The sequence below is a fragment of the Melanaphis sacchari genome, unplaced genomic scaffold, assembly GCF_002803265.2.
Source record: "Melanaphis sacchari strain LSU unplaced genomic scaffold, SCAv2.0 Contig313_pilon_pilon, whole genome shotgun sequence".
NCBI lineage: Eukaryota > Metazoa > Arthropoda > Insecta > Hemiptera > Aphididae > Melanaphis > Melanaphis sacchari.
This window is the reverse complement of record NW_020271187.1, coordinates 1,031-15,675: the sequence shown is the minus strand read 5'-3', so window position 1 is coordinate 15,675 and position 14,645 is coordinate 1,031. Positions and strand designations below refer to the sequence as shown.

The 14,645-nt window shown below is 29.5% G+C and overlaps 2 protein-coding genes across 2 annotated transcripts; one reads left to right on the top strand and one right to left on the bottom strand.

Annotated features, from left to right (window-relative positions):
- Positions 1-216: 216 nt before the first annotated feature.
- LOC112596254 lies at positions 217-8,831 on the top strand. Its single transcript, XM_025341771.1, is given in 4 exon segments — positions 217-413; positions 3,279-3,635; positions 7,338-8,136; positions 8,139-8,831. Coding segments are annotated over 4 exon segments (2,046 nt in total).
- A 1,558-nt stretch (positions 8,832-10,389) lies between these two features.
- Positions 10,390-14,301, bottom strand: LOC112596256 (zinc finger MYM-type protein 1-like). The gene is made up of 5 exons (XM_025341774.1): positions 14,250-14,301; positions 13,985-14,104; positions 13,049-13,150; positions 11,031-12,764; positions 10,390-10,817 (listed from the first exon to the last, which is right to left on the bottom strand). Exons 1-5 carry the CDS (start codon positions 14,299-14,301, stop codon positions 10,390-10,392), a joined length of 2,436 nt encoding a protein of 811 aa, XP_025197559.1.
- Between the last annotated feature and the right edge of the window lie 344 nt (positions 14,302-14,645).

Below are 14,645 nucleotides of genomic sequence, written 5' to 3'. Positions count from 1 at the left end.
TGACATCGGCAATGACGCGTATGATTTCCGCTTTCAGTTGTTGAATGGTACGCGGTTTGTTAGCGTACACTTGAGATTTTACATAACCCCACATAAAGAAGTCACAGAAAGTCAGGTCGCAGGACCTGGCAGGCCACTCCTGGTCACCTCGCAGTGATATCAGTCTTCCTGGGAATTTTTCTTTGATAATGTTCATTGTTTCATGCGAGACGTGACATGTTGCACCATCCTGTTGAAACCATAGGTTTTGAATATCAATGTTTCGAAGGAAAAAAGGTCATAAGAAGCTGGTTAGCATGCGACGATAAACGTTCTCCATTGACAGTGACTGGATCGCCTTCGTCATTCTCAAAGAAAAATGGGCCTATGACTCCACCGGACCAAAAACCACACCACACAGTCGTTCTTTGCGGGTGCATTTGATGTTCGTGGGTTACTCGTGGATTTTCATTCCCCCAAATCCTGCAGTTTTGCTTATTAACAAATCCACTGAGGTGAAAACGGGCCTCGTCACTAAAAATTATGTTTTTCACAAAATTTTCATCTATTGACAGTCTCTCTTCAATCCATTCGCAAAATCGTCCTCTTTTTTGATGGTCCGCTGTTTTGAGTTGCTGCACCAATTGGATTTTGTATGCATGCATATGAAGGTCTTTACTTAATATTTTTTGTAATGAACAGCGTGGAATACTCAACTGCTGTGACCGTCGGTGAATTGATTTTACTGGATTAACTGTTACACTTTGTTGCACGACAGCGATTTGTTGTGCAATGCATTGAGTGCTATTTCGCCCAGGTGACTTTACAGTAGCAACAGAACCAATTGTTTCAAATTTTTTTATCAGACGCAAAATTGTAGACTTGTTGGGTGTTTCATTTCTCCCGAAAACCGCGCGAAGTCGTCTTACCGTCTCAGCCCCACTTTCGCGATTTTGATAATAAGTTTTTCACGATCTGAACACGTTGTTTATTTGTAAACCACTCCATGATGAGTGATGACTGAACCAATATAGAATACAACAACTTATAATTGAATCGGAGTAAAAATAGATACTAGACATGATAGAAACAAGGTTGCCAACAAAAAATTTAAAAAATGGCGGCTGATTCAAAAGTTGCGCACTTTATGGGACACCCTGTATAAACATTGCATGTATAATATTTAATAATTAGCTTTTATTTTTTACTAGTAAGTAAAAAATCTAACGATTTAAATTCTGATCGATATTTATCAATTTATGTAATTATTATTTGTGTTGTACCTACTACCTATAATTAAGGTATAATATCAAGTGTCCGCTATTATAGAATCATACGTTTATAATAATCAGGGCACATAAGTTCATGCCCTAAAAAATCTCTAAAAAAGGATGCACTTATGCATTAGTAACTGGTGAATTATGCCTTAATAAATTAAAAAATATGCATTTATGTGCACAGAAAAACTAAAATTACGCACTTAAAAAAATTAAAAAAGTAAGAAATCATAAGTAATTTATGGGAACAAGAAATATCCATATAACATCTTTTGTATTACCTAATTATATAATGCATGCACGAAATATTGGCAATTAGCATTTTATTTTTATTAGTCTTACATAATGACAATTTTCATATATTTTAAACGGTGTAAAAAATTAGTTACTGCGTATTTTATCAAATTTTGGCAAAAAATACACTAAATATGCCCAATAAAATATAAAACGCATAAATATGCCAGATAGGCAAATAACATCTAAATAAGCAAAAATATGCAAAATAAAACATCACATATTTAACCAGGGTACCTTAAAATGGAATTTTATGTCATTGATTACAAATTTGCAAGATTAATTTGCAAATGCAAGAACTTACGAGCACTAATAAAGTAATAAATTATAATAATATATCTAAATAGATAGAAATGTATTATAATAATATTTATTTATTTTACTTAAACAGTAAGTGTCGAACCCATGTGGATTTTTCATTTTATGTTTCAAAAACATATAGCATCCAGAATCGCAATTATTTATTACCAACGGTTCTCTTTGGGGGGAGGGGGATGCTGGGGAAATGCCCGAATCATTGGAACGCTATTTGTACTTGGACGGAAGGTCGTACGAATTTCGGAAACGGGCATACAAATTCATACAAATTACGTACTAAATGTTGGGACCGAAATAATCACCCTGACCCCAACGGTTCTCTTTGGGGGGGTGCTGGGGAAATGCCCGAATCATTGGAACGCTATTTGTACTCGGACGGAAGGTCGTACGAATTTCGGAAACGGGCATACAAATTCATACAAATTACGTACTAAATGTTGGGACCGAAATAATTACCCTGACCCCAACGGTTCTCTTTGGGGGGGTGCTGGGGAAACGTTTCTCCAGCACCGCCCTTGTTTTTTGCTTGTGGGGCAAAAACTACATTCGTACAAATTTGAAAAATGGTCATACAAATTCATACTAATTGCATACTAAATATTGGTAAAAAAAAAATAATGAAAATCGTATGTGGGGGTGCTGGGGTAACGCACGTATTAGAAATAATAATTTAATATAACTGTTTCCTCCGACTTAAAACAATATTATGTAGATGTTAACTAAATTACAACTATATTTATATAATTATTTTATTTTTTAATGAAAGTATGAAAACCACATCTATATCTACCTTTATTGATTTCACGTGTTTTATCGATAATCATAAATCCGTAATCATTATGATTCCAGCATAAATGAGAAATTTTCCGAAATTCTGAGAAATCCATATCTGCCGATGAATGATCATTAAATTTATGACGTAAATTTGTGTCATCCTGTTTTAGTATTATTAAAAAGTTTGAGTTATCTCTCACCAATTGTTTTGGAATTTTAGAATATGTTTGTGCTAAATAAAATACAGAGCTAGCATCTGAATGTCTACCCATACTGAAATAATCTCTTATAATCGATTGCGGGCCACATGATACATCATCGAATATAATGATAGAATTTTTTTTAGTTAGATTTGGTTTTATAACTTTGTCAGCGTCTGTGAATATAAAAAAATTAGCACCCTTTATATCATCTATTATTTTTTTTAATAAAATATATTTTTCCTGATTAGAAGTTTTAGAGTATAAATAAATATTCTCAAATCTTAATCCGTTTTCACGTGTGATTAGGTTATAAATTATATTTGTTTTACCCGAACCACTAGGACCAACTATAATAGCACGTATAGTGTCGGGTAATAACGGACCGTGTCTTGAAAATTTTTTTATTACTTGAGTATCAACATTTAAAATATAGTCTTCCGTTTGAAGTTCACATTCCTGGTTATAAGTTTTGTGGTCCTGGTACGAAATTAGAAAAGCGAATAGATCGTGGTGATAAAGGAATAAACCCATTAGATAACGCTTGTCGCGATCACGACTTAGTGTACGCGAAAAGTAAAAATTTAAATGAAAGGCATAAAGCTGATAAAGTGTTAGAAAATCGTTCTTGGGAAAGATTTAAAGCTAAAGACACTCCTCGAAAAGAGAAAATTGTTGCTTACTTGGTAACAAATGCGATGAAGGCTAAACAAAAAATGGGGATGGGTTATAAAAGTAGACAAAAACAAGCCAGAAAAAAAAATAGTTCATTAGCAGCGAAAAAAGAAGCAAGGTTAAGAAAAATTATAGTGGTAAAAGACAGATTTTGATACCGGGTCAGACAGGAGGTGCGATTCCCTTAGTACCTATTTTTGCAGGATTATCAGCACTTAGTAGTTTACTGTCTGGAAGTGCTAGTGTGTATAATGCAATACAAAATTCAAAAAGAAAAAAAGGTAGTGGATTATATCTGAAGAATAATAGGTTAAGAAAAAAAAAACTGATGAATACGCTGCCTAATAGACCACTTTCATCTCAAGATATTATAAAATATGTTGGAGAGTTTAATATTAGTCATTTCCGTGGAATCTTTTCACGTGACGACTTACCTAAAAAACCGCTTAAAATTGAATGTGGAATATTAAACTTGGATATATCTTCAGGCGATGGAAGTCATTGGGTAGCGTTTTATAAAAATAAGGATAAAGTAACATACTTTGACAGCTTTGGTGATTTACCTCCACCAATTGAATTACAAAAATATTTTAAAGGAAACAAAATCATATATAACTATTCAAATTATCAGAATTATAATTCATTTAACTGTGGACATTTATGTCTTAAATTTTTACAATGTATGAATCAATCACTCTAAGTTTAACCGGGAATGATACTACATTGACTACAAATTATTTTCCGTCTTTAAACGTTAATGAAGACTCAGAAATAGCTTTATTATGTTTACAAACGTTCAATTCATTTCCAAACATAATTTCAACAAATAATAGGATAGACATAGAGTTTTTTGATTATTATTTTTCATTCAATTTCCCAAGAGGATATTATAACATTACAGATATTAACAATAAAATTAAACAACCGATTTTAGACTTCAATAATGAGTATCAAATTGATTTAACATTTGATGTAAGTCTTGATCCTATCGATTTTAGATCGGTTATAAAATGTAACTAAACTTTACGGATCCAAACAGTATAGGCTCTGTATTAGGGTTTGGAAACCGAAAATATTATGGATCTTATTATAATATTTATCATTCGGAAAAAGCTGTGAATTTAAACACAATTAACTGTATAAAAGTGATGTGTAATATTGCTCAAGGATCATTCAGTAATCACGTTCAAACTCATTCAATTTACGAGTTTTTCCCTAGTGGGAAAACTGGAACAAAAGTGGTTCAATCACCACCAAACCTTATTTATTATAAATTGAACAAAACAAATATTGATTCAATAACTATTCAATTAGTTGATCAAGATTTAAATTAAATCGATAATTTTTGTGAGACATTAACAATTGTACTACATATTAAACGTTACGGATCTTGACTTGGGATTAAAATTTAATATAAGCCCATTATTTCAGGTTAGACTAGCTAATCATTCGACTAAAGTATTACCGTCAACATCAAGTAAAGTTAAAAAATTGACAGTGAAAAATAAAAACATTTTAAAGGCGTTAGGCTATAAATTGAAACAGAATGCCTGAAAGCGATATTTTGGATATAAGTTCGAGGTTTGAAACAGATTCTAAAATTACGAAAATTGAATATCATTCATATACACCTTATACGACTTCATTATAAGGCAGGTCGTAACACCACTCACACCATCTTGTGCTTATAAAATTGTATTCTTGTACGAGTTAATTGTATTAAATAAAGACTTAATCTTTTAACTAGCAAACATTAGTATTTCTATTTCTACGTTGATATATGAATCGACGTTGACATAAGGGATGCAACAATATTAACAAAATAACAATATTATTGAAGTTATATACTATGATGATGATGATGATGACAAAAAGAAATAACTAAAAGTACTATATAAAGTATGGTAACAATAACGGATACAGCAAATCTACAGTGCACTTAAGTGTCAAAAATAATTTATGATATGTAATTGTTGTTTGTTATGTACAACAAAAAGTTATGTTATGTTTATATACATATAACATAAAATAATAGGTGTTGGTAATAGAGTTAATCATATTCAATATAATGGGTTTGTTTATAAGTGTAAAATAATAATAATATGTGTATATGTATTTGCTAAATATTGTTGCGTCCAAGCACAAGATGGAGTGAGTGGTGTTACGACCTGCCTCTGAGCGTCTCGAATATCCCTAACCGTCTCCTGAGCTCTCGTCCCGGTCTCCCTTATATATGGTTAACCGTCAAGAGTGGTGACTGGGGAGGTGGCGACTTCCGATGACCTAAAGGAGTTCTCTAAATTAAATATATTATTCAGTTGGGTGCCTTTCCTGCGATTTCATCGATTCCAAGAAATCCAAGACGTGTGATCAAGTCTTAATTGTTATATTAAGTAGTACAATGTTAACATTATCGTTTACTCATCATTTCTGAGAAGTCCAGGACGTGTGATCAAGTCTTAATTATTATATTAAATAACACGATGTGCAGGCGTTCGCCCTATCCGTTGGTGCTACATTGTTTGAATATATTATCTCATCGGTATATGCGTCACCTCTCCGTATAGTATATGTGTTGAAATAACACGGTACGTAACACCTCCCTTCCAAAAAAAAGATTTATGTTCTGTACGAAACAGAAATCTTAAAAATTTGCGTATTATCTTAATTTTTAGGTGTTAGTGGTTTCACATTTTTTTTCTTTTTCTTTCGTTACATTTTCTCTTAATATTAGTATTAGTATTTTGGATTATGATTATATAAAATAATTTTTTGCTACTTGTTAGCAATTACATTTAAAAATAAATTCTTAATAAACTAACACGATTTCAATCGTGCTCACACTTATTTCATACATGAAAGTTAAATCATATTTTCTATTCCTGAAAATACAACATTTCAGTTACAATTATGTAGTTCCTTTAACTAAAATATATTGTTAGAACAGCTTCTTATAAAATTTACACGATTTCACTTAATCATGTTTACATTTTTTTTTTTTATATATCTTTTCCTGTTACAAAATATTTATACATAATTGAAATTAATTTAAATATAAGTACATAAATTATATATTCTCTTTGGTCATAGTGTTCTTATGGAAATTTTACGTTAATGTAAGTTAAATTATTATAAAATATATTATTTTTCTCTTTTTTTTTATATATAGGTCGTTCATAATTATGCACATTCTTTTTAAACCCCCTTCATAAGTCCTGGGTATTGGTATAATTGCATAATTGAATGTCGCCCTATTAAGTAATTGTTTGCATAGTTTAGTATATCGGATGCCTCAATTATATTTAACACACTTATCAGTATTTCATTGTTGTGTACAGTGTCCATAATATTTCCACAAAACTCCTACTACTATTTCTTATTTATGAATTATAATGTCCTTATTTTCTATGTCCGTTGCAGCTATACTGCCCTGCTAAGAAAAAGTGCCGTAACTCGAAAAAAAAAAAAAAATTAGATAGATACGGCATCTGATCGGTAAACACATTCTCTGTAGAAAAAATAACCCCAAAATCACATTAGATAGGCTACAAACACATAAAACGTTATTTAGAAACGCCGTAAGTAACGAAGAAAATTAGAACTACTAAGTAAGAACGCCGTATCATACATTTACTAAGCATAAACTCCGTAAATATTTTGATAGATACGGCATTTTTGCTTAATATTTCTATGTTCTACCCAAGTTGCAGCGTTATTGCTTAGCAATTCAATTTTTTTTCTGAAGTAACGGCATTGTATATATTAATAGTTTCTAAATTGTTATCTACATTATTATATTATAATATTTATATTTATTCAGTATTATTCGGAAATTTTTAGACGATTTGATGCATACAGAGACATTAGATATTAATTCATTACCCGTGGTTTTTGAAGATGGTTTTGAATGCAATGAGAATGAAATATCTATAAGTGAAGAAGAAGAAATGTATACGAAATTTGGAGATGTAAGGAAGAGGAAAAAATATGCGATCAGCATATCCAGCAGAAAACAAAAAAAAATTGAACAGCAAAAAAAAAATCATGTAGTACAACTAGGATGTGACAGAGAAATGTGTAGATTAAAATGTATTTTAAATATAATTGAAAATAGACGCAAGGATATTAATTATCAGTATTGGGAAATGAACTGGCAAGATAGAAGATCGTTTGTACATAGCACTTGTGAAAGCTCCGAAACTAATAAAAATTCTAAAAATGAAATTACAAAAAGGAAAAATGTGTTTAAATTTTTTTTAACAAACAGTGATGGTTTACGAATTCAAGTTTGTAAACCATTCTTTTTAAGTACGTTGGGTTTTAAAAAAACTAATGATAGGGTATTAGATGTCCTTAGATCTACACCTAAAGGTAAAATTAAACCTTATATCGATGGTCGTGGAAGACAATTGTCTGTAAATAAATATAAACATTTAGATTTAGTGGAAAATCATATAGAATCGTTCAATCCAACAATTTCCCACTATCGCCGTGAACACGCGCCTAATGTACGATACTTGCCAAGCGATGTTACAATAAATTTCATGCATCAGAACTTTTTGGAAAAATATCCTGAACCTGATTTTTTTATTTCATATGCATATTATAGAGATCAAGTAAAAAAAAAAAAAATATCTCGTTTACTCAACTTGGACACGAAGAATGTGAGGTTTGTGAGAGTCTCAAAATTCACGAGCATTCTAAAGACCAAATGGTACCTGATTGTACTGTGTGCGCGACTTATTTAACCCACATAAAAAAAGCTAATGCTGCTAGATCATTATATCAAGAACATGCCAAAAATAACTATAACGATGAAAAGTCAATTTATTTTTCAGTTGATTTGCAAAAAATAATAATGCTACCTAGGTTAGACACTTTTAAAAAAGTTTTGTTCATTAAGCGAATTGTTGCATACCATGAAAGCTTCGTACTTCTAGGGAAAAAAGGAAATTTACAGCCATTTGCATGTGTGTGGCATGAAGGAATTAGTGGTCGCAAGAAAGAAGATCTAATTAGCACTTTTTTCAATTTTTTTTCTCATCATCGTGACGCAAATACTATTACAATTTGGTTAGATAATTGTAGTAGCCAAAACAAAAACTGGTGTTTGCTATCATTTTTAGTTTATATAATAAATTCTGATCAAATTTCCGCTAATGAAATTGTTTTAAATTTTTTCGAAGCTGGACATACATTCATGTCAGCAGATAGTTTTCATCATCAAGTTGAACAATCTCTTAAGCACCAAAAAAAACTTACGACTTTGAAGATTTTGTTAAAGCTGTGGGAGCTGCAAATAAATCGAAAGTAGATTTGAAAATTATGAATTACTTTGATTTTTATTTATGGATAGATTATAAATCACAACAAAAAATAAGTAAATCAACAAACCGTGTCTTACTAAAAGATGTCGTATCTATAAAAGCTGTTAGAGATAAATTTATTCTGTACACAAAATGTAATTTTGAAGAAGAATATTCAGAACTAGATTTTTTAAAAAAAAATGTAATGAAAATGTCCGGAATGGCTAGACCTGAACCATTAAAAGGACCTTGTGGAATTCCTGTAGAAAAAAAAAAACGACATTCTCAACAATTTGAAACAAGTCATTCCACAAAATAGGAAACAGTTTTGGGAAAATATACCAGTTCATAGTTAAAAATGTACATTTTTAAACTTTAATATAAAATAGAAATATGTTAATATAATTTAAACTAAGCTAGTAATTTTAATTTTGACAATTTTTTTAAATGCTATTTGATATGAAAAATTATTTCAATAACTAAAAATTATTATATTTTATGTAATATTATGTCATTATCAATACTTATATCTATCATTATAAATATAAAATTATTTACGGCCATTAGTTTAAGTAATTATATCTATAGACAATTATAATTATTAAGCAATAATGCCGTAAAATTGACTTACGGCGTTTTTATTTAGTAAATAGTGGTATATTTACGGCTTATGGCTCTAAGTAATAACATCAAAATAACTTTTATTCATGTAACATATGGATAAAAGTTTTATTCAGTGGCGCCGAACCTTTTTTAAACCACTGGGGTAAACCCTGTTTGATGGTACCACCTACCCATCAACCCATGCTGGGGGGGGGGGGGCACCACTCGACACGGTCCTGGGGCCTATGGCCTACCTCTTTCCACAAAATATTTTTTTTAATTCTTATATTCAAAATTGTATTATAAATATAAATGTTTGTAATTTCATAAGTTTCATTACTCATAGTGATTAGTAGTAATAATTATTAATATTAAGATATAAGATACATATTAAATTGATATTTGAATATTTAATAATTTGTGTAAATTAAAATGGAGGTTTTGAACATGCCTAAGTTTCAAACATAGATGATAATAAAATAGATGTTCTTTATTATATAGTATACTCTGTATACTATAAGTTTATATAACTTATAAGTATAATATAGATAGGTAGTCACAAAAAATCTAAGTTATAAATCTTAAAGTTTAATAACCAATATAGTGTGATCTTACTATGATAATATTACATAATTATTAATTTATTAGTCATTTTTTTTATGGTATAAAATTATGTAATTAAATACAACTGTACAAATTTTGTTACACAATTTGTTTTTAGTTTGAGCTGTAAGAGGACCAATATATAATTAATCCGGGCTTGCAACCACCTAAAAGTATTTTTTTTTATCTTATGAAAGATAATGACATTTTGCACCTAATTAATTTAATAATATAGATATTTAACCAACAAAGAGATTTAAAATTTTGCTTTTATCCATAAAATATAAACTGTTTAAGTATACATAAATAATTGTTTTATTAAAGCAGGTTACACTGTAAGTTCATAAGTATAAATGGTAATTAAGTTAATAATTTTAATAACTGGCTACTATTTTTCGCAAAATTATTTATAACACTATCAGTGTTAATTTCAATATCTTGTTCGCATGCAATGCGCATTAAGCCTTCTAATCTAGACTCAGCCATAGTTGATCTCAATCTAGTTTTTACTAATTTAAGTTTTGAGAAACTGCGTTCGGTAGAAGCACTGGAAACAGGTAATGTCACTGCAATTTTGACCAGCATGTAAATATTTGGTAGTGTAAATCTGATATTTGAACTGCAAATTAATTTAAATATATAAATAAGAGAGCTGCTATTAGTAAAATCTTCAATATGGTCTTTAAGAATTAATTCTTCATCAGACTCTGAATCAGAATTATGGGATTCAGAATCAGAATGTGTTTTATTATTCTTATGAAGATATTTTGGAAGACAAATGGTTTTTTCTAAATCAGAAAAACAACTAACAAGCCATATGAATTCTGTCCTTAATATTTCTGCATTAAAATACTTAGAATATATTGATGCTACACCTTCAAAGGCATCGCTAGGTAATTTTTTATTATCCGTTTTTATTTCTAAAATCCTTTTTTTAGTTATTAGTGATAAATCTTTAAATATAGACAGTGTTGATTCATTAAATTTTTGACTGATCTGACTGTATATGATATCAAGCACTACATAAAAAGTGTGATACTTAAAATTAGTCAAAGGGTCAGAAATTGGTTCATCTATTGCTTGTTCTCCAGGCATCATTTTTCTTTTTCTTGTTCGTTTTTGTGGTAAAGGAGTAAAATGTTCATCTTTATGGTTTTCAATGAATTGCTTCACTTCAATAGCAATTGATTTAAAGTCTTCGCGGAGCTTTAATAATTGTTCTTTTTTAGATCTTATCATTGATGTTGCTGTGATAAGATCTACATCTTTTGCTTGGAAGGTTTTGCTTAATGGATCAAGTATGGAAAAAATATGTTTAAATAAAAAACATGTATACAGAAATCGTTCAGATTGAAAATATGAAAGAAATGATGATGCATCTGATGAAGCTTCTGATGTCCAGATATCTTCCAGTGTATCAACTAAAGATTCCCAAGTCAGTAAAATTGTACCTAAAGCTGTAGAGTGGCTACTCCATCTAGTAGTAGTTACACGTTTCAAACGACAAACTGGTAATTTGGGATTACGCATTTTTTGATTTTTATCAAAAAGAAAAACACGATTTTTACTGCTACATATAAAATCAAAGACTTTTCCCAAAATTCCAAAGAAATCAACTGCTTCAAGGCAACTTGCAACACCTTGTTCCACTACCAAATTCAGACGATGAGCCCAACACCAAATATAAACAGCATGGGGATTTTCATTTTTAATTTTAACTTGTAAGCCATTATACTCGCCCCTCATATTAGCTGCACCATCATATGACTGTCCTATAAGGTTTTTTTTCCAATCAAGGCAAGTTTTATTAAAAACTTCTTTGAAGATATTAAATAGTGTTTCACTTTTAGTAGATGCAGTAGAACACATTGCAAGTAAACGTTCATAGATCATACCATTGCTTTCATCAACATAACGCACTATGAAAGACACCTGTTCTTGTCTAGATATGTCAAATGTTGTATCAATAGATATGCTGAAAACACAAGCATTTTTAACTTCTTGTAAGATCGAATTGTTTATTGAATTTGAAATAGCATCAATCAACTGATTTTGTCGTTGCCATGATATTAATGATGTCATAGATTTTCCCTTATCTTTTAAAAGAGTAATATATGACGACAATACAGGTGAATATTCGGCTAATAAAATAACTAGATCTTTAAAATTTCCACGGACAGAATCTGTCCACTTTTCTTTATGGCCTCTAAACGCAAGTCCATGTTTTCCTAAAAATAGCGTAATATCTATCAGTTGTTTGACAACTACTCTGTTAGTTTGAACATCAATTTTCTTTTTTTCTTCTAATGCTGGTAATATTGGGGAACATTTCTCATGTATAGTTGCATCAATTGATGCAGCTATGTGTATAGATGAAGTTTCATGGAATGTTAACATATGGTTTCCATCCTTCCAACGAGAAACACCATCATAAACCCATGCTTTCTTAGGAGATTTACCGAATAACATGCAATAAAGGCAAAATACTTTGTCATATGAAATTGAATATGATAACCATTTACGGTATCCTATAGATCCATCAGGCAAAGTTCTAGTGTACCACTGAGGATGGAAACTGTATTTGTTAGTTTTTGGGAATTTCTGGAATGGCATCTGCTGAGATGTTGGTTGAGAAGCACCCAAGTTTAAAATATACTTTTTCTCTTCAAAACTTAATCTTTTGTTTGTATTTGAAAATCTTACAGGATCGTTCTCTGTTCTTGAATCACTTTGTCCTTAAAACAAAATATGCATGCATTAATAAAAGCATAAATGGTCAATCACTAACCAGGAATACATGAGTTCAATTCACTAGGTATTATATTAAACATAACAATTAAATTAATTATTCAGAATGTATAGTTTGCTATGTTATATTATGTTTTTAAAACAAACATAAAAAGCATATACACATATAATAATTATAATATATTGACATTCAAAATATTAAACTCTCTTGCTATCAATAGCTTGAGTTCAAAATATAATCAGTTTGATTTAAACAAAGCCAGTTACTAACCATAATCAGTTGTTGGAGACGGTATTGGTCCTTCGACTTCTTTCTCTGTCAATATATCATCAACAGAAATTTTGGTAAGATCATTTGAAAGTAATTGATGATCTATAGTATACAAAAATACATAGGTATAGATGTATAGTATTTTATACTAAAACTAAAATATAAAATACACCGAAAATAGGCAAACTTATGAAACAAATTACTTAGATTATTTAAGTTAAGTCAACATTAATAGTTAACAAATAATATATTTTTCTCTAAAAGTTTAAAATGATTAACTTAACTCAGTTAAAAATAAAATAACTTATTTGTTTATAATTGTCATTTGGGTGCTACATATAGTGATAGTGCACTTATAATAATAAATTATTTTTACAAAAATGCATCTTATATTATTCTTTCTTATTACACACCTACGTATAAGCTAAAAATATGATTTTAACTTCACTAATTATTTTACATATCAACTGGATAAATCAAATTAATTACTATAGATCCATTAACTAGTTTGGTTATTAAAAATTAAGTTGATTAGAGAATATACTAAATAGTCAACTTGAAAAATTTTAAAAAAATAACTTTTTAATTAGTTAATTTTCTATGAAATACACACAGATAATATATTATTGATATTCAAAACATTAATATATCTTGCTATCTATGGTTATATTTCAAATTCAAAATATGTCAGTTTGATTATAAACAAACCATTTACTAACCGTGATCAGTTGTTGGAGATGGTGCTTCACTTTTTTCATCCATCTATATATTTTCATCATTGCTTTTATTTTTATCGAAACTGTCCAATTCTACTAGTTTATCTGCAGGAATAATTTGTATATTTATTTTTTTTAATACACTTTTATCTAAATTACAGAACATAAATATAATGATGTAGATATATTGGTACCTATATAATTAGTATAATATAATAACCTGAATCAAAATGATTTGTGCTCAATTCAGATGAAGCAATATATTGCATCTGACTTAAATTTTCACTGGGACTGGATATAGCTGTAGTTGAATTTTTGCACGACAATTCTAGTTTATCAACTTTAAAATATAAATTTAACATGATTATACATACAGTAATACAGTGACATAGCATACTAATTTATTTTAAAGTCAGAATTAATATATTAACAGAGGGAAATAAAAACACTAATGAACACTAAAAACAAGAATAAAATGTACATACTGGATGTTTTAACTGTGCTCGAAGACGGTGAAGAGGCATCTACGTTAACCATCATGTCACTTCGTTGAACAGCTTAAATAATTTAAATAAATATTATTTTATTCTTATAAAAGTATTAAGGTAATAAGGTACATGAATTTACAGAGAATTTAAAGTTTTTATTTAATTGAAGAATACTTACAGGTAGAGATTTTATTTGTTTTTTTAAAAAATCCATCCAAATTAACTTTTTGTCTTTTATTTTTTTTTTTGACATGATTCGATGTGTCTTTTCCAATTTGTATCATTTTGATTATTTCGATCACGTCGACAAAACTCACACGTCAAATTCATACTTAATAACTTAATATATTAATAATATATATTTTTATTATTAGAAAAATAACGAAAAATAAC

Coding starts and splice junctions, on each gene's coding strand:
- LOC112596256 (XM_025341774.1), bottom strand. CDS start 14,301: ATGGTTAACGTAGATGCCTCTTCACCGTCTTCGAGCACAGTTAAAACA. Junction 14,105..14,249: donor GAGCACAGTTAAAACATCCA/GTATGTACATTT, acceptor TATATTTTAAAG/TTGATAAACTAGAATTGTCG. Junction 12,765..13,048: donor GTCTCCAACAACTGATTATG/GTTAGTAACTGG, acceptor TTTTGTTTTAAG/GACAAAGTGATTCAAGAACA.